The sequence below is a fragment of the Dendrobates tinctorius genome, unplaced genomic scaffold (assembly GCF_039654945.1).
Source record: "Dendrobates tinctorius isolate UK_male_01 unplaced genomic scaffold, ASM3965494v1 ptg000029l, whole genome shotgun sequence".
Taxonomy (NCBI): domain Eukaryota; kingdom Metazoa; phylum Chordata; class Amphibia; order Anura; family Dendrobatidae; genus Dendrobates; species Dendrobates tinctorius.
Window position 1 is genome coordinate 51,792,472 of NW_027361697.1, and position 26,845 is coordinate 51,819,316.

A 26,845-nucleotide genomic window follows, 5' to 3' on the forward strand; every position below is an offset into this window, starting at 1 on the left:
GAACAGCATATGGAGGTTTTATAACTTCAGTTTCAATCTCCTGGTAAAACTAGCATTTTCCATAGAGACACATCTACAAAGGTATTTACAAGTACTATTATATTAACTAAGCACTTTGCTGAGGGGTTCCCTTTAAAGTGAATCTGTTGCAGGTTCTTGCTATGTAATCTGACAGCAGCATGAGGTAGGGATAGTGACTCTGATTCCAGTGATGTATCACTTATTATAGAGCCACAGTTTTTTCTGATGCAGATCTAGCAGAGCTCAGTTGTTGATCTGTGTATAACGCGCCCAAAACGCAGCTTTCAGTGTACACTGTATAGTGACAGAGCTGCCATTCAGTGCTGGGAGTGGGGTTGGACTAGGAGGCACAAAGCTAGTTGTCCTTTAGTGTTAATCTCCTGCTGATAGTTTGGAAACAGCAAAACACTGCCCAGTAAGTGACACATCCCTGTAATCAGGGACTCTGCTCCTTTATGATGGCGCTCTCAGATTACATACTGTAGCAAAAAACTGCTGACAGATTCCCTTCAACTATAACAAATGATCAGTAAACTAGGCACATGTATAGAAAATATTAATGAATAACAAAACTTTCAGTTTTTTTAGAATTATGTCTAGAATGAAAGAATGAAAAGTTATAAAACTTTGTAAATCACTTTTTTATGGGATTAGTTTGCATTCATGTAAAATAAAATCACAAATTCCTGCTTTTCCAAAGTCTACCATTAGCTGCATTGATATAAGAACATACTCATTTGGAGTACAGATGCTGGCAGTGATAGGGATAGCTCCTGTCTCCTCCTTTGAGTGTTGAGGTTATTAGAACGATCTACTGCAGCAGGCTTTACAGACCCCATTGCCCCCCATAGTATTCTGTAGTAGGATCATTGAATTTACTTCTACCACCATCCTTTTCTCATTATACCATATCCCCCAGTGATACATTACGTATATGGTGCTTGTGGAATAAATTCTATTATAGTATACAATGGAAAATGATGAACTGTTCAGTAATACACATTAAAGTGGTTGTCTTGGACTTTTATATTGATGGCCTATCCTTAGTATAGCTCATCAATATCTGATTAGCGGGTGTGAGACACCCGACATCCATGATGATCAACAGGTCTTGTTGCTTGTGATGACCAGATGTGATGAGTTGTGGATCTGCGCAGCACAGCTCTGTATACAGAATAGTTTCTTCTGTGGTACTTCAGTTCCACCCCTTACTCAAATCAAGAGGAAACGGATGTGCAATACTGGGCCACGGCCGCTATGCAGCTGACAGAGCTGCACCATGTAGCCCCACAACTCAGCACATCCGGCACCGGGAGCAGCAGATCAGATGCTGATGACCTATCCTGAGGATAGACCATCTATATAAAAGTACCGGACAAACCCTTTAAGGATATAACTTACACGAAATTCTTTAACAGGAATTAAGACAAATTCCCTAATAAACTGATTGGCAATTTCATAACTCTCCATGCTGGACAAAATTATTAAAAAATGAAAGTTTAGTTACTCTTTAAGGAAATACTTACACAACTTTTTGACATAGAGTTAGATGGTTAGTAGTAAAAATCTGTACGCTGCCACTCTTTAGGGAAAACATGGTGTGGATGTAGCCTAATATAGTCTCTGTATAGTCTCTGTATATCAGATGTAAAGTTTTTTCCAAGTGATACAGTTACAGATCTGATTATAGACGCCATTGTAACATGTCCATATAGATGCTGACATTAGGTCATTACCAGACCTCCACAGCTAGACTACCTGCCTCAGCTATTAAACCTGCTACCGAAGTTTCTGTATAGTTGCTTTATAAGTTTGGCATATTACAATAACTCTCGTTGTGACAATTGTCATTACATTTCACTAACCATTTGCTTCCCCTTCCTCAATATGTCGCCTGTGCTGCCTTAAACAAATAATTGCCTTGCAGGTGCACATATGGATCATCGCTAGTAGCTTCACACAAATGCATAACCATCACGATTTTCACCAGCATTTAAATCCTTCAGAGAAGCCATCATCATCATCGTACACTTCTATTTCACAACCCTCCATAGTCTGTTTTATATATGATGAGTTTTAATTCCAAAATTGGACACCATTCTAATTAAAGAAATAATGGCTGAAAATTCCAAACAATTAAGATGCGAGTTGAGCACATTTTTCAATATTCGGTTCGGTTATTGTTTTTGCGATACTCGCCGATCACCATTGGAGTCAATGGGAGTAGAAATGTGCAAATATGTTCGGAAACGATCGTCAAACATAAATTCGGCACTGATAGGGTACCAGTATGGCACAAATATGGCAAAATTTGGATTTGGCAACCGTTAATGAACATATTCGCTCATCTCTAAGTAAGATATTCTCCAATTTTTAAGGCGCTGATGAAGACATTTATCAACATTTATAATTGTAGTTTTATGTTGCGCACATAATGTATGAAATAAATATGTGGAATTTGATGATGGTTTCTAGGTAAGGGCAATCGTTAAGGGCTAACTCCTTACATGAAAATTCACGTGAGACTTTAATACGTGCCGGCATTTATTTTGAGGACTTGTTTGGCAGTTTCTCCACTTTGGAGAACTGTTAATTACTGGAAATTGCCTTCAATTTTACAACATGCATACCCATTCATTGACATGGTTTTGTTAGAAGAGCATAATCACTGGTAAATTAACAGTGATTAGTTCTTGGATCCTCCTTAACATCTTATCTTCTCTGATTCGTTTTTAAATCACTGACAAATCTAAAATGAAAATAGAAGCAGATTAGCATAGGTATATATGATTGAGAATCTCCTTCCGTTATGTGTCTGCAGCTCCTATGAAGACAGATGTGTCTCCATGGTTACAAACTGCAACAGATGTTTCCATGGATACACATAGGTCTGCATTGAACCTGTAAGAATATGCTGCTTTACACTTTATTTTAGATATATTGGAATAATATAAACAAATGGGTTTAAAGTCTACATACTAGAGAGATGGACACAAGATTAGCAGGACCCATGTCCAGGGCCAGGGCAGACATACTATTGATGTAACCTCTGAAGCCACACAGGGGCTCAAGAGGTAAGGGGACCCATTTCTACCTCCAAAACGGGTGGAATTGAGCATTATGATGAATAATTGGACTGAAAAGGGTCCATATTCTGTTCTTGCACCAGGGCCTTCTTCTGTCTGTGTCCGCCATTGTCCAGTACCCATATCGGTAGTCCATGGCTGCCTGATTAGAGCCCTGCGAACCGCATCCTACCTACCAGATTCCTCGGCTGTTCATCTGATGGTATCACTCTGGGCTTAGAAATTAGAAGAGGTGCCAGGGATTCCGGCAGGGAGGAGGAGGTTGGGCAGAGCTCTGGTTTGGTGGCCACAGACTATACAAAGTGATCGCTGGACCAGGGTCTATGAATCTTTTTGATCATCTCTAGAACATACCAATAAGCATGTTCCAGAAATACGAATGAGCGTTTCAGTCATCACAGAATTTTCTGGATTGAGTTAAGCCTTACATATCTAGCGCAAAGATATAAAATAACCCAAGACAAGTAAGACATAGATATTGCAAGAAATACATTTTTTTAAAGATTACTTTAAAGCTATCCGATTACATAACATTTACATAATGAAAAAAAATACCATCTGTCTTTATTGTGTTAAATTAGTTGTAATTTTTTTCCAGCTATCTAAATAATTTTAATGATAGTCATTATACCGCTGTGTACCTGATTATAGAGCTGCAGAGCTGTTACCACATATTTGCTGCACTGCTGGAGATACAGCATTCATTTTACAGCAGAAATTCAGGGTGTCTGTCCTAGCTAATAAATATTCCTTCCAACTCGATAACTAGACTCTTGGTGAGGTTAAACCAGTAATTTTCTCCCCAGTGATTATTTGATGTCCATCAGCTGAAGGTTGGATATAATTACAGTATTATACACACACAGAAGACCAGAAATGTCAAGTACCAATGTCTCTCCAAGTGAGAAATAATAACTTAATACAAAGATACAGAGCTCCAACTAAACAATGGAATAGCATAATAACCTTGCAAAGAATTTATTTTTGACAACTGTAGATATAATCCATGTTAAAGGGGGATGATACTGACACCAAAAAATAATAAGATTACTGTTTCTTTTGGGTATTGTGATTTAGTGCAAAAAAAAAAACTAAAATAGTGACAACAGACAAAACCCGGGGAGTACATAGAAATCATGGGGCCCCATAACAGAAGTCCTAATTGGGATCCCCCACAAAAGAAAAAAATAATAATATTCAGCAGGGTCACAGAAGACAATGTCTCACAACTTTGCAGCCCTTACAAAGTATCGTAACTGAACTCCTATTGAAACACCTTAGTATTAAAGTTAAAGTAAGATGCCAACAAACGTGCCCCACAAACAAAGTATGATACCCCACAGTGAATTCCTCTGCAGTACTCTTCACATGCACAGTATTACTCTTCAGTACCACCCGCAAAGTTTGGTGAACCCAATGCAGCATGATGCCCCTAGTCTTACACTAACACAGCCCTCCACACATACTGATGGCCTTCAAAGAGCCCTCCATATAGTATAATAGCCCCGACACCCCTCCTCACAGTATAGTAGAGACAACACAACTGTCCACACAGTATGATGGTCCGAACATAACCCTCTAAACTTTATAATGGCCCCGACACCCCTCCTCACAGTATAGTAGCCTCTACACAGCCCACTACACATTATGATGGCCTTCAAACAGCCATCCATATAGTATAATGGCCCCGACACCCCTCGTCACAGTATAGTAGACACAACACAACCTTCCACACAGTATGATGGTCCCAACATAACCCTCTAAACTTTATAATGGCCCCCACAATCCCTCCAAACAGTATAATCCATGGCACCAATACAGTTGAAAATGCGATATACAAGCCCTATAGTGGTTCTTGGTCTGCCGTTATTGGTAGTATGCCAGTGACAAAACATCATGGGAGTCAATCAACAATAGGGGCCTCCCGACTGCTCCTTTGACAGATGCCTCATGACAGATGCCTCATTTAAGTGGGATCAGGCATGTTTGATTGCAAAATACTTGATCCTTTGTTTTCCAAATGGTTGCAATCCAGTAGATATTGAAAGGTCAAGACAAGGGTATTATAGATGTGATCTAGAAAGTGGAAAATAACAGCCAATTACATTATTTGCTTCCCCTTGCTTTTTCATTACCTAGCTGGATATATTACATCTGTTACAATCGCCAGACAAAGAAATGATTCTGCAATGTGTTTCTTATTATTCTGACCTCTATTAACATACCGGATTTGATTGCTTCCTAACAAGTAGCTGTGCCTTCCTCACACAGATTATCATGCAATTCATGGCATTATCATCACCCATGCCAATAACTCTTATTTCTAGGCGGATTAAATGCTTTTTATTTTTTTTTAACCATCTCATATCGAAGCTGCACTATGTACCATGCTGAAAGAGATCATATAGCTTGGCACGAGCTAGATGCTTCAGCTTGCTAGTACGTGACCTAACTGTGTTGGAGTCTTGGTAAGTAGACATGTAAGGTCATTGATTCTTTAATGCATATAAAGATTTCTACCTGTTCCAAAATACAATTGAAATATTAATTTCAAAAAAGTTTATTCTACTTATGACCACAAATTAAATATATGTCAGTTAAGAAGATCTAGTATGCAATTAGTACTTTGTATCCATTTCAATCACTAATGCCTAGGGACAATTTATGGGAAGTTAGCTCTCATTTGATGATAGTTGGGGGTTACCTTGTGTGGTGTTACTTAGACTTTTTTCTATAGCATTTTAGCTGTAGAAATTCTTCTAATTTGTAAACTTTTTCTGAACTGCAATATTCATTTCGTAGGGTTTCCAAGGCAAAACTGGTCCCCCAGGTCCAGGAGGCGTTGTAGGTCCACAGGTCAGTATAAAAAATCTTCACCATCGTCTCTCTTGTTTTCACTCAATATCTCACTACTACTTCTTCTCTCTCCCTGCCCAATATTCCAATGTGCTTTACATATTTAACATACAGTTGAGGTCAATTTTTTTTTCGTCAGGAGATAAGAGAGCATAAAAAAAATACAAGTTGACTATGGAAACCACATTTGAACTTTTGTAAGAGCACAGCATGCTCAGTATATCAATGCTATAGTTCCGTTTGAACCTAAAATCAATAGAAAGCAATCTCTCCGTCATCTATTTCACGCTACCCAAGCATACAGCTTTCCCCTTTCTTTGTAATCACCATAAATAAGCTGAAATAGATGGTAGAAATTATGTATTTTTTGTATTAAAGTCTACAGTTAGTGGATTGAGAAAATTAGAGGATCATTATCCTCATCTTTGTACACTTTAATAACAATCACTGTTTACAATTACACCTTTTTATCTAGGGTCCCACCGGAGAGACTGGTCCTATTGGAGAGAGAGGCCACCCTGGACCTCCTGGTCCACCAGGAGAACAAGGCTTACCTGGAGCAGCTGGTAAAGAGGGTGCAAAGGTGAGTTTATTACTAAGATAATAGGCTCAAAGTAATGAGTGTGTCACACAGAAACTTATGTGACATGATGAATGATAAGTAGATTAGGTGGACTGTTTATTGAAAACTGGTCATATTTCTAAAATTCATGACAAAAGCGCAATAAAAACTTTCACTCTCAAAAAATAATAGTAAACCTTAGTGGATGAGGTATTGCCAAGATGGCAATTATCTTATAAGCACTAAACCAATCAACTTTGACAATATTCATAGATAATGACATCATATAAAATGTTTTCATTGTTCTTTTGAATGGCTGTAATACATACAATGAATGTCATTCAATCACAATTATTTTGTTTTCCAACTCAGGGAGACCCAGGTCCTTCAGGAGTTTCTGGTAAAGATGGTCCTCCAGGTTTACGTGGATTCGCAGGAGAGAGAGGACTTCCTGGAGCTTCGGTAAGACTTCATCTCATAAAGGGAATCTAAATCCTATATATTCATAAATGTATAGAAAACAACTTTGCCAAAACATTTACAAACCATAGACCACTATTCTATCCATAGTCTTCAAGTAAACTAGACACGCTGCACCAAATAAAAGAGCAACACAAGATAAAATATATTTAATAAAATGTTAGAACCATCTAATAAATACATGACTAGCCTTTTTTTTCTGTCTAGTCAAAGGTTTTGCAGTCACTTTGATAACTTAAGTCTAAATAATGGCTGATTGGGTACATTCACCACTATCTGTCTAACTATACTGGTAGAGCCATACATGTATGAAGTCATGAAAGAGTAAATCATGATTTATGTTTATTCTTACTTTACTTTAGGGTGCCTCAGGCTTGAAAGGAGGAGAAGGCCCACAGGGTCCACCTGGTCCAATTGTAAGTAGTCATATTCTTTATTATTCCTTCCACATTTCAAATGAACACACTAGAAACTTAATCTGTAATTTCACTCGTATGTCTACATTTAGAAATGGTAGAATTGGTTCATTGGGATCAAGAACGGCAGGGTATTAAATCAAGTAGAAAATCAATGAGAATTTATAAAGATTTATTCATCGTCACATATTCATAAACCTAATGCTTTTTTTTAGATTTGTAGCAGAGAAAAAAATAAGAAATTAAAATATCCCTAAAGAATCCATGATGTAGCTGCAGTTCTTCATGTATTAAGTAATGCTCTGCATATAGAGTTTTATAAAAGCTAGCCTAACTTAATGGTCTGTTCACTGCCTAATGCGACCGCTCTCATTTACTTTTCCGGCGGATACATCTGTATTTATTATGCTTACAAATATCTGGATCATAACTGATAGAGATGAGCTGATCGATCCCAGAAAAATTGATTTTGAGTTGAATTTCCAGTTTCCTACAAATTTTATCAGTTTGCGATTCAATTTTTGAAGATTGGCAAAAAGGAAAAATAATTCCCAACGCCATTCCACACAGTGCTGAAGAGTCACAGAGCGAGCTAATGAACTCAGGCACAACCACACCGTCTTCCACATAATGTCTTGCACATGATCTAGAACAGCCAATTGGAGGGACTATTCCAGTCAATATAAAAGAGGATGGCCCGCCAAGAAGCAGCATTTTAGGACATTACAGACTAGATATAGGAGGTCATAGAATGCACAGCTCATTAAATAAAGGAATACAAAAAGTCTAAAATTGCTTTGTTTTCACGTTTTCATTGTGCTTCAGCACTAATGCTGTATAACATTGAAAACTTGAGTGGACGTTAGCTTTTGAATAATAATCCAAGAATTTGAGAAGGGAGGTGCTGTACTTCCATAAATATGTATCTATGAATTCATCGATCTGTGATCTTCTGCAGTAACAGTACTTTTTTGATCTTCACTGCAATTACAAATCAGGAGGGAGGTTTAACACCATGTGTCTTAATTTTTCTTGTAAAGAAGAATCCTGAAACCTAGGCTTGTGTGTAACAGGCAGGGCAGCCATAATTTCATATAGTTATTTATTTTTTCATGCAAATCACAAATACTTGCTCTTGGGACATGAAACTAACAAGTTTTTTTGATCTGTTAATATTTTATAAAGTACCAGTGGTGCAGTTTTTTAATATCTTATAGAACGGATGCATGGTAACTTTTTTGATAAGTGTTTAATAGTCCAATTTATCAACAGCACCCCCACCCTGCCCCCACCTTGACCATACTACATATACTATGCTATATAATATGCTATACTACTACAACCCTATTTTAATTTGCAGGTGTGAATCTACTTGTGTATAATTAACAACATATAATTTTGAGTTAAGCTACAGTTTTGTTCAAAGGGGAGAACTTAAAAAATAATAGTTAAGCGCCAGCAAGGCAGGCATCTGTCCCCAAAAAGGGATACATTTTGGATTGTTTCTGCATTTTAGATAGCCTGACAAGTCTCTGATATGGCTCTTTGGCTATGTGTATTTACATAGCCTGTTATTTACCATTGGTTATCATCCATTTTTTCTCTCGCCAGATAGGTTGAGGTCTCTTGGACATTAACAGATGAGTCCAAAAGGGGTTCAATGCAGTCCTTGGAGGTCTTTGAGTGTTAGGCATCTATTTTTCAAGGCAATTTGAGGCTTTGCAGTATTACAATATGTGGCGAATTTTTAAAACATTTGATCATTTCTACTGTTAGATTATGTATTATATATTTATTCTTGTTGTATTGTCATTAGGGTTCAGCTGGAGAAAGAGGAGCAGCCGGCACTGCTGGACCCATTGGTCTTCCAGGTAGACCTGGTCCTCAGGGTCCACCAGGTCCAGCAGGAGAAAAAGGAGCTCCTGTAAGTATTATGCTGTTTGTGAACATCATTTGTGACAAAATAACAAAAACATGACTATATGTAGCGCCATTACTTTTTAACAATATAACCACCTTCCCACATTCGCTAAAACTGACAATCTGCAATTTGATGTTTGATGAAGTTCACAAAAGATGACGGAAATGTCACATGTAATATCCTTTTTTTTAACAATTAATTTATTTTAATTCACATTGATAATTGAGTGCACAGTTCTTTCTACTGTACCGGAAGGGATTAGGATCCCACTCGAGAGCCAGAACCTTCTCTCCAGAGTCCCAGGTTCTAATCTCTTAATGTGACAGTAATTCCATATAAGTAAAAAGTAATATCATAAAAAGAATAACTTCACATTAAACTATGAAAAAAGACAAAGATTCGTAAGTAACAATCGGCACAGGTAGAGGGTAGTGAAGTTATTTCTAAAAGCAAACTAATGAAAGAGTTAACATAGCAGCTATTTATTCCAAAGGCAATGTTTAGGCCTGCTTTAGATAAAAGTGCAATTAATTCTCGTACATGATTAAGACTTTTAAGATGTGTCTGAAGACGCAAAAGCCAATTTATTTAGCACAGATATGTCCTTTGTACTGATGCTGTTTGAGTCTCATCTCTAGGCGACCTTTTTCTGTGTCTTAACTTCTGGAGTCTTGCAGTTATTAGGTTCTCTAATCCAAACAATTCTGGAAAGACTTTAAGAAGCCTCTAGGCAGAAACAGGGACTTTATAATTATTTCAATGGGTAGCAAAAGTGAATTGTTAGAGTCAATATTCGCTCTGAAAGTCCAAGAACTTTGGTACCATACCCTGTGACTTTGACAGAGGTTTAAAGTTATGGAAAGCGTAAGAAGAATTAGTAAATCCAGCATGTACTATGACATTGTCACTAGTGCGACTGTACTAGTGTGAACCTAAAAAAGGGTAATCTCAAGTTGCCTCTAGAGGAGTTCAGCGCTATGCTTCCTTACTTCCTAGTCTCAAGAAGGGCAGATTCTCCTTCTTGAGTGCAGGAAAGATGTATATCGTTGTACCGTGTTAGCCAGTAGATAGAAAAATATTCAGAATTGAGAGTCCTCAGTGGTTGATACCTTTTAATGGCTAACTGAAAAGATGGTAACACATTGCAAGCTTTCGAGACTACTCAGGTCTCTGAAGAAGAGACCTGAGTAGTCTCGAAAGCTTGCAATGTGTTACCATCTTTTCAGTTAGCCATTAAAAGGTATCAACCACTGAGGACTCTCAATTCTGAATATTTTTCCTTCTTGAGTGACAACTTTGGTGAATAGTAGAACTGTAGTATTAGTAGAACTATAAAGCTCAGCACTTGTTCTGCTATAACACATTCAGTTATCAGTGGTTTGTGCTGAGCCTACCCTGTTATCCTTGTATTTAGTCATAGAGACAACAGGGCATTTGAACAAGCACATAGCTTGGGACAATGAGAGCAGAGAGACATGATAAGGAGATCTGCTGTGAAAGCTGAGGGCTGGTGATATATAACTGTATATCTTCAGAAGATGAGAGGGAGAGGAAGGAAGGGGAGGGAGGTGAGCTACTACTTCTATATACAGTATAAAGGGGCTGGAGACTGCTGACTGGGATGTTAAGAGTCAACCCCTCTCCTGGATTGCAACTTCTGCGCACTCTCAACCAGGCACTAGAGACTGCACTCCATACACTGTACACTAAAAAAATTATAATCTCTCACTGCAGGAGAATAATAACAGATTGAAAAAGCAAGTCAATTACAAACGTGTCTATGTTCATGTTGTCTAATGAAAGCAATTTAAGAACTTGAGAATACCTCTTTGACTGTGAGTCAGGGATTGCCTGATAACAATTTCTGTAAAGCTAAATAATCAAAATGAAATACAAATAGCTTTAGCAGCAGAAATTAGATTAATACATTTTGGTCCATGCACATGGCAATTTTATGCTGTCTTACCTGCATGGTGGCACAAAGGGACAGTGTGCCACTGCATATTATATCTGTAAGACACCATGGCCAGCCTTAGAAACAAAGCTTCTAAAGGAGAATGCCATGTAATATTCATGCATTGGAACATACCATCATTTCTTTCCCATTGAGTTTCAAAAACCCATAGATGCTCCAAGTGCGTCTAGGCACCACTCTTCAACAATATATAAAGAGGAGAATACTTCAGTGCTACCACGGTGATATGGCACACACTATACAATAGTTTTTTTTGTTCATGGATTCAACAACCTTTTTGCACATTTGGAATAATTTTTGCCCGTACACATCGAGTTTGGGCTCGGAGCTGTCCATGTTCTATGTATTACCAATCTAAAGAACACTGATCTGTAATATTACCATGTGCATGGGTCTTTAGTGAAGACTTTATAAGAATTTGTTCCTCACAATAGTTTAAACTTTCAAACATAAAAGAGGAAAAACAAGAACTTATTATTTAGAACAAATAGTATATTTAGTACAGTAGCTCTCCTGATCAACAGAGTGATATGTGTCTGGTATCTACCATGGTTCTGTTCTTTACCATTGTCTACGCCACACTCCACCTTGGCGAAACACTGACCTCTGCTCCCACTGTCCGCTTATATTCTTTGTATACAGTGCTGGGCTGACACATTCATTCAATCTTCACAGTTTCTTCATCAGTATGCATGATGTGACATATAAGGATAGTATTTTATGAAAATTGATGGCACACAGATTATGAGGATTACTATTTGGATTTATCATAATGATGGATGGTTCCGTTGACAAGAAAATGAAACATCCTTTCAGCCACTAATGTATTACATTTAGATGAGCGTCACCTAAATAGCTGTATACATGGAGAATACTTGCATTAACTAGTGAGAATGAACAAATCGAGATCCGTTTTAGATTCTACAAGGCGCATTCTGGCTAATGTAAAAACAGTGCCCAAATCGAAAGCTTAGAGTAAGTAAAATCTTATCAGAAGATGGTTGATAGATGACTTATGGTACACTATTACTCTAGTGCAATGTACACTATCTGGAGGCATATTAAGTAATATAGTAATTAAGGGTCAATGCTTTCAGATTGACAGTTTTACTATCAGCAGGCTGGAAAACATTGAGCAACCTCAATATCTATACCCACATTACCGTACAGCGTAAAACATTCTGTATAACTTTCTAGTATATAGTCAGTTTGTTAAAGGTTTCTCTTTTCTTGATGATCCTATTATAGGGAGAAAAAGGACCTCAGGGACCTGCTGGCCGAGATGGAGTACAAGGACCGGTAGGACTTCCAGGCCCTGCTGGCCCACAAGGATCACCTGGTGAAGATGGTGACAAGGTATTAACCTTAGACAGTGGACTAAGTCATATTTTCAGACTCCCCTGATTTCTAGGATCTATTGGGTAGATTTTCTATAGGGCAGAAATATTAGTACTGTCTTAAATTTAGACTGCTTAAAAGTAGATTAAAGCCCCATTTCATCAAGACTGTCATGGAGCAAGTTGTGCCAAATTCATTAAGACAGGTGCTCCTCCTAATGAATTTGGCACATCTCTCAGCTGTCATTCATCAGCGTATATATTTCTGTCATAATTTGTGCTCGGCCTGGCCTCTCCCACTAAGGCTGGGTGTACATTATGTTTTAGCAGCCCGTTCAACGCATAGCGTTGACGGGCTGCTAACGGTGTAGCATAACGCGATCGTGTTATGCTATACCCGCTAGCGCAGATGAATCATAATAATAATAATAATAAATTTTATTTCTATAGCGCCGACAAATTCCGCAGCACTTTGCATTTCAGAAGGGATTTGTACAGACAATAGACATTACAGCATAACAATAATCACATAGATTCATAGATTCACATGATTCATCTGCGCTAGTGGTGACGGAGCCTCAGACGCTGCAGGCCACGTCCGAGGCTCCGTCAGCGAATGACGGCACATTGCGAACGCGTGACGCTTTACGGCATGCGTCACGATGCACCCGACAATGGGGCTCAATGGCGGCGTTAACGGACTGCATTACACCATGTTATACCACGGTGTAGCGCAGTCCACCAACGGACTGCCTAAAACGCAGTGTGACCCCGGCCTAAGCTCCATCCACTTTTAAAAATACGTCTGAAATGGCTGGGATTTGATTAAAGCGTGCCAACAGGTGCAAAATGTGTTACTTCGACTTTTGCTATGTGATCAGTTTGGAACATCTTCACACACTTTTGCCCAATATTGTGCCAACTTTTGATTGAATTATATAAAGGGGTTGTCCCACAGGCAAGTACATTTTAATTAGTAGACTTGGAATAAAAATAATTTCCATAATTAGATGTTCCTGTGTTGAGTTAATCTTATAAATGTTCCCTTGCTGTGTACTGTGTAATGACTGTGTCTGACTTACAGGAACATGGTCTGATCATACCACAGCTCCTGGGCAGAGGAGGAAGCATAAGAGAATATACAGACAGGACAGCATGGGATCACATCTGATTCTTTATGAGAGGCAAAACATTTCACTGCCTCTTTTTAATCATTTTTTTACCTCAAAGAATCAGCTGTGAACCCATGCTGTCCTGTCTATATACTCTTTTGCTTCCTCCCCTGCCCAGGAGCTGTGGTATGATCAGACCATGTCCCTGCACGGTCATACACAGCCATTACACAGTACACAGCAGTGGACATTTATAAGATTATCTCAGCACAGGAACATTTTTTTTAAACCCATCCAATGGTGGAACTTATTTTTATTTCAAGATCTATTGATTAAAATGTTGATTAAAATTAAGTTTGTTTGTCCAAAAATCCCTTTAGGGACAATATTTCAGCACAGCATGGAGCATTTTAAAGACCTTTCACCAAATGTTTCATGTTGAACAAGACACATGATGTAATGGTGGCTGCAGAGTGGAATAAAATGTTTTTTTTTTTTAAATTCTCTCCATTGCAGAGATATTGGCAGTCAATGTGTTTCACAATGAGTTAACTTTTGTGAAGTCCTTGTGTTATCAGATAGCAACTCATACAGGGAGAAGAAGTCCATGCCGGCAGTGAAAGTATTTGATAACACCCACTTGGATTTATCTAAAGCTAACTCATTCGGTTCCAAATACTTTAATTGCTAATATCTCCGCAATAGAGAGGCAAAATTTAAAAAAAAATAGAAAAGTTTTTATTCCGCTCTGCATTTACAACATGTCTCTAGTTCACCATGTAAAATTTGGTGTAAAGTCCTTTTTGAGCCATGCTCTCTTTCTGCTACACCACATAACCTTGTCTAGTAAGTCACAGAATATGTCTAAAACACATAATCAGTATGTTAGTGCATATTTGTTGGGGCAAATTATGTCAAAGTTTATGCACAATTGACTTGGGAACTCTACTCCTTTATTTTGTAGAATACAATCATAGTATAGTACTTATGGTATGTTATGGATAATATTGTGGAATTAAGACAGCCAAAGCCAGATTCATAACAGTATGCGCATATACTTAAAGGGGTTGCCTGTCTAGGCTTCAAGTCTGCAAGTCTGCAGTCAATGTGACTGCAGACTTATGACTCCTCACATCGCGTGCAGTGGGCACTGTGAGGATTCGCTGGCGCTGAGAGCTGACAGTTATGTGACTACAAGTATGCAATTTGCATACTTCTGGCCACATTCTGACTAGACGTGTCCACGTCGTTCAATACACTTGCACTGAGCAAGACCCCACCCGTCTAGTCTGCATGTGACCACAAGTATGCATATTGCTCCAGACGCTGGCACCGGAGAATCCTCATAGCGCACAGTGCGCACGATGTGAGGATTCACAAGTCTGCAGTCTCATAGAGTGACTGCAGACTGGTAATCTAAGGCCGGACAACCCCTTCAAGCAGCCGGATAACAATCTGCAGTAATTCAGGAATTTTATACCTAATATCATATTCTAATTCATTTCTGGAAGGATTAATTTATTCAGTTTGTACATCGCTATCAAATCCCACTGATTTGCCCACTGTGTCACCAAAGACAATATCATTGAAGCGAGCAAGCACTATGCGATAATATTATATGTGCGACATTATTATATATGTCCCACAATCATTTTCTTTATTTTTACTCATTTAAAATAAAGATACAAATTTGTGTCAATAGCACATTAACAATTAATCTTAATATATCTGCACAAACTAAGTGCTGACTGGTGTTCAGTGCTCCCTTGGTTTGGTTGAGTAGTTTGGTGCAGCGGTCAACCTATGTATTTTAGATCCATCTCCACCCTCCTCTTCCTTGATTGATAGCTCTGGCTTTGCAGAGAAGGGCAGAGATGGAAGGAAGCCAAGTAGGTGAGTGTGTGCATTAAACTTCTCAAATGCGCCAGACGTGCGCCTACTCAGGGTCTGAACAGTCATTTTATACAAACTCATGTTAAGACTTAAACAATTCCTCACTACTTACAAAATGGAATTGTAATGGAAGTTTTTGTTTTATTAAATGTAAAGTAAGAATAGAGCCCCATAGAATAACATTGGTCTTTGTCTGATCCAGTGTTTTTTCTGATTACACTTGGACCGAAAATATTGTCCAAAGGCACTAGCCATTAGGCATACAAATCACATCCAAATGGTCCAGTAGGCCTGCAGTTAGAGAAACCAAAGACTTCCTAAATGCACTGGCTAAGCGATCTGATTTGTAGCCATATCCCGGCTCATAAAATGTACTTTTATATACTAGGAGTGGTATTTTCTCATGAAAGGTGCTTTTATGTAGGGGTGCTATTTTCCTCTGTGCTGGTCAGTCATCTTGTAAGCCACTAATGTCAGCTCCTATGATCTTCTTAGTAATCACCTCCTGCCCTTCGCACCGTCTCCCATCTCCCACTCAGTGATCATCTATTTAAACCTCCGGGAGAGTTTGCTGCAAATCCCAGCAAGTGCCATGCTAATCAATGCTGGGATTAAGCTGTCAGAATATGAAGAGTAATCAATACGCACAATGCCGGCTCCGTCCCAGTAATGTGACATTCACACAAGCTGCTAGGAATCCCGTGAATAATTTACTGTTCTTTCTTGTTTCTTTTTTTTAATAGGGTGAAATAGGAGAACCTGGTCAAAAGGGAGGCAAGGGAGATAAAGGCGAGCAGGTGAGTGTGTAAATCTGCTTCCCTTGGGTCCAGACGAGTACGGTATATGGAAACTCATCGGTTTTTCATCCAGTAAACACAAACAATTTTTCATCAGATCCGTATTCAATCCGCATGTCATTTATATGTCCGTATGTCATCTCTCCATCCATATCACTTCTGCATGACATCTGATTTTAAATCTCAATAGCTGAAGACATTTAAAGACCAAATACAGTTTTCTGTCTTATTAATTTCAATGGCTCTGTAATTAAACAGATACTATGCTGATCGTGTCCGCTTGGCATCCACTTTTTTTTACACACCTAGTGAGAATAATGGACGAGTCTGAACCAAAAAATTGATCGTTATAGTGCACACAAGGAATTTTGAACTGCTCTGTTCAATAACATCGGTATGTGTGCTCGCCAATTGTAATATGGACAGGACACATATGTGAAATATGCTCATCTGAACCTGGCCAAATGATCTGTCACAATCAAAACTGAAAATTGACACAACAAGGCTGTCAATGACTTTCTAGATCCATAGCCTCATAGTTCTCTGTTTAGTAATTGATGTTGATGGTTCTGTTCCAATATTTACCAATTTCAAGTTTATAATTTTTTTTCTTTTTTGAAAGCTACTTTTATGATCCGAAGAGACCCAAAGTATAATAGGAACAGGGTGGCATGTCTTCTCTTTCACCTTACCCCAACACTTCCATCCATAAGGCTAGAGTCACAAATCTTAAGTTTTGAGTATGGACCAGATGTATGAACCGTGATGTACTGACCATGATGTACGGGACTGTGACTTACGGACCATGATGTACGGACCATGATGTACAAACTGTGATGTATGGACCATAATGTACGGACCATGATGTACTGACCGTGATGTACGGTCTGTGATGTACGAACCATGATGTACAAACTGTGATGTACGGACCATAATGTACGGACCGTGATGTACTGACCGTGATGTACTGACTGTGATGCACGGGACCGTGATGTACAGACCATGATGTACAAACTGTGATGTACGGACCATAATGTACGGACCGTGATGTACTGACTGTGATGTACTGACCATGATGTACGGACTGTGATGTACGAACCATGATGTACGAACTATGATGTACGGACCATAATGTACTGACCGTGATGTACTGACCGTGATGTACGGGACCGTGATGTACGGATCATGATGTACAAACTGTGATGTACGGACCATGATGTACAAAATGTGATGTACGGACCATAATGTACGGACTGTGATGTACTGACCATGTTGTACTGACCATGATGTACAAACTGTGATGTACGGACCATAATGTACGGACTGTGATGTACTGACCGTGATGTACTGACCATGATGTACGGACTATGATGTACGGACCATGATATATGAAGTATGATGTACGGACCATAATGTACTGACCATGATGTACTGACCGTAATGTACGGACTGTAATCTACGGACCGTGATGTACGGACCATGATGTACGAACTGTGATGTATGGACCATAATGTGCTGACCATGATGTACGGGTATTGATCTACTGACTGTGATGTATGGACCATGATGTACGAACTGTGATGTACAGACCATAATGTACTGACCGTGATGTACGGACTGTGATCTACGGACATGATGTACGAACTGTGATGTACAGACCATAATGTGCTGACTGTGATGTGCGAATCGTGATGTATGAACTGTGATTTACTGACCGTGATATATGGACCGTGATCTACGAACCATGATTTACTGACCGTAATATATGGACTGTGATCTATGAACCGTGATGTACGGACTGTGATGTATGAACTGTGATGTACGGACCATAATGTACTGACTGTGATGTACGAATCGTGATGGATGAACCGTGATGTACTGACCATGATGTACGGTCCGTGATCTACGAAACGTAATGTACTGACCGTGATGTACTGACCGTGATGTAAGGACCGTGATGTACGGACCATGATGTATAGACTGGCTGCAGGTCTCCTGATCCAAATATTACAGTCTCAGATATGCCTATATAAATAACCTGTTGGTTTGATTCAAGAGACCTACAGCCAGTTCCTACAGGACTGAGAAACATAGACTTGTGAAACCAGCTTTACATAAAAATATTTATTTTGATATTAACATTAATATTTGTGTGAAAACATCTAGCAAACAAAATTTTATTTTAGCTACAGAAAAAAATGCAACATGCTTGTAAAACCTGACTGCAGTGGATTGTTATTTTCTGCAGTTCACCAGGCAGTTATGGAGCCCTCTGGGCAATATCTTCTTGACCACTTTAAGGTGCAAATTTATTGACTCTAATAACATTTCTGTTTATTTCCCTGTTTCTAGGGTCCTCCTGGACCAGCCGGTTTGCAAGGCCCAGTTGGAGCTCCAGGTCCAGCTGTAAGTATTTTAATCGTTATGTTTCAGAAAGTGAGAAAAAAAAATGATATTTTGATGGAACTGAGGATTTGTGGAATATAGCACAATCCCATCTATTTTCCATGGTATGCCATGTATGATATCCCTGGGCAAAAATATCAAGAAATGCACTTAAGACTTAAATGCTATAGTGAGTTTAAAATACCGTAATTAGCATAATTACCTGGATTTGATGGTCAGCTCCAGTAATATGATACCCGTAAAGGGATTGGCCACTACTTTTTACTTTGGATACGCCATCAATATCTGATCTATTGCAGTACCTCTATATACTATAATAGAATATCAAATTGGGGATGAGTAAACTAAAACTAAAGTCAGGTATGAGATTTTGTGTCTCATGGAAAAGCGATCACTTAACATACACATGGTTCTGGAAATTGTCACTTCCTAATCCACAGAGCCATTTGATGAAACTATGACTATAGGAGACCTACAGTAGAAGTCTTCCAATTCCTATAGGATGGATAAAAAGCACTGTTCAATTATTGTTTGGTTTCTTGATATTTCTGATAAGACTTGTATATTCCTCAATTTTACAGGGATCTGATGGAGAACCCGGTCCAAGAGGTCAACAGGGAATGTTCGGGCAAAAGGGTGATGAAGGTGCTCGTGGATTCCCAGGTCCCCCTGGTCCAATCGGTCTTCAAGTGAGTATTGATGGCTGCTGACGTTTCCACTGTATACTCCAAACACAACATTGTGCCGTAACCAAGCATCCAGGCTTGTATTAATATATCGTCTTCTTGATAATATGTCCTCCATAAATCCTTACCTTATCTGTCGTGAAATCTCTTGTCGAAATGGAGTCATATAATATTTTATAGGAAGAATTCAAATAAAATATTAACACTATATATTAAGAAGGACAAGTGCTGCACTGCAGAGTATACAGAGGATGCCGACTCTGTTAGAAAAAATTACTATGTCCCCTAGTATCCAGACAATCTGCTCAGCAAACAGAGAGCAGCGTGAATGTTTATGTATATATTCATTAGCAGTGAATGAGTGCTGGCATTTTTGGCATCTGATGAAGATATTGCAGGGACACCGGAGGTGCCCCATGCCCTTAGCAGATGAAATGTGTGCATGAAGAGATGGCACAGTCCAGATCTGTGGGCATCAGTCTGGCTTTGCCTCTGTCAGCAGTCTTGGCAGGCTGAATAAATGGGCCATCAGCTCAGTAATCAGTACTGTGCCAGCTGGCAGGGATTATCCATCAGCCACTGTGCTCCAAGCAGAGAGTGCAGAAAGTTACAAATCCGGGAGAGGGAACATGCAGAAGATACCTCTCCTCTATCGGTGGCTCACGTATGAGGGAGGTGCACTGCACACAGGTATATTCTCTAAGATGAGCACTATGAAACACAGCATACATTTCTGCAATGCTCTTGCCTTAGCAAAAAAATATCTCAGTTTCTGTATATGTAATAATATATGCTGCTCACTGCTCAGGATGGAAAAAATGCATCCAGTGTTCTGCAAATTAAGGAGCGTATGCAGGGACAGGCTGGCAGGGCAAGTGCCCAGAGGTCAGTGTGAATGGGGTTGCCAACAAGTCAGACTGCCTTGTCAGAGAACTAGAGAGCATACATCATACCTTTCTGTATATAATGTGAAAGCTAATTGTTGCATTGCATTACATTTAGAGATTGTCTACTGAATCATATAGCTATAGTGCCTTAAAAAAATATTCATACCCCATGAACTTTTCTACATTTCTTCACATTACACCCACAAGCTTAAAGTATCTTATTGGGACGTTATGTCATATACCAACACTAAATAGTACTTTTTTATGAAGTGTAAAGGAAATAATACAAGGTTTTCTAAATATTTTAAAAATATAAATCTGGAAATTGTGTTGTGCATTTGTATTCAGCCCCAGGAGCCAATACTTTGTAGGATCACCTTTGTATGTAATTACTGCTGCAGGTATTTTGCGGTATATCTCTATCAGCTTTGCACATCTAGAGGTGACATTTTTGCCCATTCTCCTTTGCAAACTAGCTTTAGCCCGGTGAGATTGGATAGAGATCGTCTGTGAACAACAATTTTAAGTCTTGTCACAGATTCTCAATGGGATTTAGGTCTGGGCTGTGACTGGGCCTTTCCCACACATGAATATGCTTTCATCCAAACATTCCATTGTAGCTCTGGTAGTTTGTTTAGGGTCGTTGTCCTGCTGGCAGCCTCTAATAGATTATCCTGTATTTAATTCCATCCAATTTCCCATCAACTCTGACCAGCTTCTATGTCCTTGATGAAGAAAAGAATCTCCCCAGCATGATACTGCCACCACCATGTTTGACGGTGGGGTGCATTTAGTCCAAAATGTTCTACTTTTGTGTATTCTGACCATAGCACCTTCTTACCTTCTTCCACATGTCATGAAAGAGACACAGCTAGAATGTGGAAGAAAGTGCTCTGTTAAGCAAAAGGGTGGAGAAAAAACACTATTTTGGGCAAAAGCTGCCAGGAAATGTCCAAGTTGTCAAAGATCTTTGAACATAAACTTTGTATGGGCTTACTCCAGAGTAACTTTACAATTAACTTACATAAAGTGTAGCTAAATTAAAGTATAATATTTATTTTTTCCTGATATTTAGGAATATAAAAAGATACTTACTTGAGAGCTTTCCTTCCATTGATATCCAATGTATCATCAAGGCACTAAATGGATTTCAGATTGTAAAAAAATCAAACTCAAACAAAGCCTCAATGTTAGAAATCCAACACTTTCTTGCCACAGATTTGCAGTTGGCACTATATTGAATTCACATGCTAAATAACCACATACAATAAGGATAGTTTGGATGCGACTACTCACCATGGAGTCCGTGCAGAGTCTGCCTCAAGAGTCAATATGGCAATTATTTTTTCTATAATGCAGATTTTAAATCCATGTCCAAAAACATCATGACAGTGTAAACCACAGAATGGTGTCCCATTAAAATGAAAAATAATGGAAGAAGATTTGACACCGATTTCAATCTGGATGAAATGTAATTCATCTGAACATGCCCTGATTGTCGATACCAAAACCTTGCCCTATCTGTGGGCACAGCAGAGTAACCCATCCATTTAATTGAAACATGGTTTTCAAATTGGAAATAAGTAGCTACAAAGACATCTGGCTGCCGCTTGTCTGCCACTACCTCCATATAATTTGCATGGAGGAATCTTGGTGGAATATCATAGTAACACAGTAACATAGTTAGTAAGGCCGAAAAAAGACATTAGTCCATCCAGTTCAGCCTATAAAATTCTGTCAGAATAAATCCCCAGATCTACATCCTTCTAAAGAACCTAATAACTTTAAGATACAATATTGTTACGCTCCAGGAAGACAAAAGCTTGTGGGCCCCAATGCAAAATATCCTACAGAGTTACCAACTTAGACAACTGTGTTTTATCATATGGGCTAAAAGGACCTCATGTTTTCCCCTACTCTCCAAGGCCCGAGTGCAACTGTAACACCTGCACCCTCTATTAAAAATCGAAATATTTCCTAAACTAAAGTGAAAAAACAAATTTCAGTTGCAGTTTTAGAGTATTGTATACTGTACTTACAATATCCATATCCCCTGAAGTTTTAGATTGAACATCGATTTTGGCTTAAGAATCCCGAGCTTTAAGGCAACGTTAGGTTTTGTCTTTTGTAATGTACTGTCTCATTCTTAAGCACATCTTACAAATGTAATTTTGACTCAGTGATGAAGATAAACTTCATTTTCTGAACAATGTACATTTCCATTTTTAAATATAATTTCTAGCTGGTAGCGGCAGAGAAAAATGAATGATGTTCCTTTCTGGATTGCCAGTAGCAGCTTCGCATATCATCAGTCTGGCCCAGCAGGACATAAATTATTAACCATGCTCGCACTACAACTGCTGTGTACAGTTTTCATCATCCGTTTAAAGCCGCCAACATCCTGCGGCCAACATGGCATTTGTATCCCTTAGTACAACTAGAGTTGAAGTATTGATAGCTAAATATTGTAGAAGCGCAGCATGCAGCTCGCCACTTCACACTCAGCTGATATAAAAGGTTTACATCAGGCCTATGTTAACCTGTATATTTATTGCTTTGATTTTTGCCATATTTCTGGAGGACGAGTGTGTATATAAGTCGGTCAGATGCAACTTGTGTATTGACACTCATAACTGCACCTTTGCTTATGTTTCCTCCATCTTTTAGTTTTTGTATATATATATATATATATATATATATATATATATACTGCTCAAAGAAATAGAGGAAATACAAACAGCCTGTTGCAAATGGAATAGTGTTCCCTTTATTTTTTGAGCAGTGTATATATATATATATATATTATACAAACTTCCCCATCTTTTGAATATATGTTTGGGCACCCATAGTCAAAATTACTGTTATTGTGAGCAATTAAGCAAGCTGAAGATGAAATGATCTCTAAAAGGGTTAAAGATGACACTGTATTTTAGACCCAAAAACACATATTGACACTTTTTCCATTTAAAAAAATTCCTAAAAGGAAAATAAGCATATGCATAAGATTCAGCACCCTTGGAGATTTGTGTGCTCTGATATCTTTGACCAAGGTTTCAGATCTTATTTAGTCAGTTAGGGTTATGGCTTGTTTACTATCATTGTTACGAAAGGCCAGGTGAGGCACATTTCCCAACTTTATAAAAACCCAGCCTCCTCTAACTTTGTGCCAGAGGCATAGGTTCTTTTAAGAAGCTGCCTAGCGCTCAGAAAATGAAAATGGTGGAGGGCCACAGAGCAGGAGAAGGCTACAAAGAGATAGCAAAGTGTTTTTTCAAGTTGCCCTTTCCTCAGTTCGAAATGTAATTAAAAAATGGTAGGTAACAGGAACAGTGGAGGTCAAGTTAAGGTCAGGAAGACCAAGCAAAATTTCTGTGAGAGCTGCTCGTAGGATTTCTAGAGAGGCAAAAGAGAATCCCAGCTTGATTTCAAAAGACCTTCAGAAAGATTTAATAGACTCTGCAGTTGTGGTACATTGTTCTTCTGATCAGAGACACCTGCACAAATACGGCCTTCTTGGAAGAGTCATCAGAAGAAAACCTATCCTGCATCCTCACCATAAAATTCAGCATCAGAAGCATGCAAAAGAACATCTAAAAAAGACTGATGCATTTTGGAAGCAAGTCATGTATTTTTGGAGAAACCTTGGTACACTACAGAGTACACCTTGTGTTAATTTGTCTTAAGCCATTTTACTCTTTTTATATGTTCATAATAAAGCTTTCAAGTTTTAAGTATAGTTTGAATCTCTTCCTCTGACATACAAATTAGTGTCTGCCAAGTGCTCTTTAGGCAGATGCATTTTCTTCGACCCTTCATGCACACATGGCTTAGTCAAGCATACATTTGTTCTCAATGGGAAATAAGCTGCTGCCAAACTCATTTGGTGGTGGAATATATACCTGGAGGACCAAAGGATTGGGCATGTTGAAATCAAACTGTTCAATCCTTATTTTCCTTGACATCTGCTGCTATGAGAAACATAGCCCTGACATGCATTAGATGGTCGTCCAAGTTTGACATTCATCACATGTGTATGGCCACCCTTAATCTTCAATCATGTTGCTACTTTATGCACTGTTCAGCCTAAAACTTGCACTGTATAACCAACAGATATAAGGTATAAATACGGTCATGCTAAATGAAAACCATGTTGAAACATCTTCATATAAACACTAAAAAATCTGCAAAGATTATGGACTGCTAATGAGAGACAATACTGATTGGAGAACAATGTTTCTGTGTTTTTCATTATTTCAGGGTCTTCCTGGACCACCAGGTGAAAAGGGAGAAAATGGTGATGTTGGTCCAATGGTAAGAAACATTATTTACTGTACATATGTACAATGTGCCATGTTGCCTTTTCTTAGTAAGCAATGTCCCTGTCTCTATGTCTCTGTAGAATGGCGGTGTCATAAGCAGAATTAATTGTCTGATTCTTTTGACAGGGTCCACCTGGTCCTCCTGGTCCTAGAGGTCCTCAAGGTCCTAATGGTGCCGATGTAAGTACTTGGCATTATAGGTATTCAGGATTACCGAAGAAAAACATTCTCAGTCTTATTGACTTATCCGACTTTAAATCTTTCTTTAGGGTCCACAAGGTCCACCTGGGTCTATTGGCTCTCTTGGTGGTGTTGGTGAGAAGGTAGGTGAAAATAAAACTTTTTTTCTTCCTCTTCATTAAGGTTGATCTCTAGGGAGAAAAATTACTATTCCCTGTAGGTGAACACTGTCCCTCTTCTTTCTGTCCCCTAATCCAGTTCCAAAACACATACACATTAAATTTAAGGTTGGTAAGACATCAATCTGACAAATATTGTAAACTAGTATTCATTCTATCAGAATATTAGAATATTGCCAAACAGACAACATATTTATTTAGTTTACTTGATAATATAGACCCTTTAATGTCCACCATGATTTAGACATCATCATCACTGTCCCCATTGGGGCTCAGAATCTAAATTCCCCATCACTAAGTCTTTGGAGTGTGTGAGAAAACCCAGGCAAACATGAGGAGAACATACAAACTCCTGGTAGATGTGTCCTTGATGGGACTTGTACCTGGGACCCCTGTGCTGCAAAGCTACAGTCAGGGGTGAACATATCATTGATGCAATACATGCAGATGCACAGGGGCTCCTGAGGTAATGGGGCAAGCTACAACCTCCAAAGCAAGAACTGCACATTATCATGAGTGATTGGACTACAAAAGATCCATAGTGTTCTTGCACAGTGGCCCTCTTCTGTCTGTGCTGGCCCTAGTTATAGTGCTAACCACTGAGCCACCAAGTAGAAAAAATACATGTAAAAATGCTGAATTCAGTTTACCTTTCAAAAGCTTCAATAACCAAGAAGAAATCAAAAATATCAAAATGTAAATTAAACGTACGAACCCTTGGTGAAGACAGTCCATGGTCAGGGTGTGGTGCACGGAGTGTAGGAAACACTCTGGACTTGATTCCAGGTCAGAATAAATGAGAAAAAGCCAGTTGGGATTGGGCTCCAGCACCAGGAAAAAATAAATAAAGTGTAACCTTTACTCTGTAATTAAAAGCATAATGTAAAGAGGACAAATAAATGTTTTAAAAGATTAGGATTCATAAGCTTACCCATTTTGTGTTAGCAACTCTTATTCATGAGCTGCTATGTGGCCAATGGAGGTTTTATTAATGCATCTCATGCTATGGTGTGATCTAGTCCATAAAGAGCTAAAAGCAATCATAAATCACTAGGAAGTCCCTGGAATTTGGTTGGTATGGTAGGATGACCAAGCTTGACTTACATGTTCCCACTAGTGATGAGTGAATACATGTGGGGATTCCCTAAAAATCAGGCAATCTCCATAAGTATTCAGGCTGGCTAGCAGCCGCAAATCATGCAGCTACGGGGGACACAAAATAAACCTCCGAGCACATCCAAATACTCGGAGAACACCAGAGCATGCTCGGAAATCTCGAGTGACGAGTATACTCGCACATCACTAGTTCCCACCCCACATGTTACAAAAAATTTACAAGAGCATATGACCTATAGTCCAGTCCATAGATTATGGCCTATTTCACTTTTCTGCCGTTGCTTGAATATATATTTATCGTGGGCTTAGTGACTTCAATATCTACTGTAATAAACGTGAGCACATCGTCTTTTGAAGGAAATGTCCATATACTGTATCCCCGACGTACCATGCCAGAGACGCTGCAGAGCAGACTAGCTCTTAGATATTTATTTGCCAGGGAGACATCAGTGCCAAAAACTTATGGAAATATTCAAGAATATCAAGTTTCAAATGAATGGACATTAGTATTATTACAAGACTGCATTATAAAAGAAATCCATTTTTGTGCTTCTCTGTACCTTGTGATATGGGAACATGGTGTCTCCAGAGTGTTCTCCACCTCTCCAGACGTCCC

At 38.8% G+C, this 26,845-nt stretch overlaps 1 protein-coding gene across 1 annotated transcript in view; it reads left to right on the forward strand.

The window, feature by feature from the left end:
* The window catches only part of COL11A1 (collagen type XI alpha 1 chain), a 248,884-nt gene that overhangs the window by 195,316 nt on the left and 26,723 nt on the right, over window positions 1-26,845 (forward strand). The window contains exons 38-49 of the mRNA XM_073571713.1: window positions 5,910-5,963; window positions 6,439-6,546; window positions 6,898-6,987; window positions 7,368-7,421; window positions 9,238-9,345; window positions 12,566-12,673; window positions 16,403-16,456; window positions 18,809-18,862; window positions 19,444-19,551; window positions 24,693-24,746; window positions 24,881-24,934; window positions 25,024-25,077. Coding sequence (XP_073427814.1) covers window positions 5,910-5,963; window positions 6,439-6,546; window positions 6,898-6,987; window positions 7,368-7,421; window positions 9,238-9,345; window positions 12,566-12,673; window positions 16,403-16,456; window positions 18,809-18,862; window positions 19,444-19,551; window positions 24,693-24,746; window positions 24,881-24,934; window positions 25,024-25,077 — 900 coding nt within the window. The remainder of the gene's footprint in view (window positions 1-5,909; window positions 5,964-6,438; window positions 6,547-6,897; window positions 6,988-7,367; window positions 7,422-9,237; window positions 9,346-12,565; window positions 12,674-16,402; window positions 16,457-18,808; window positions 18,863-19,443; window positions 19,552-24,692; window positions 24,747-24,880; window positions 24,935-25,023; window positions 25,078-26,845) is intronic.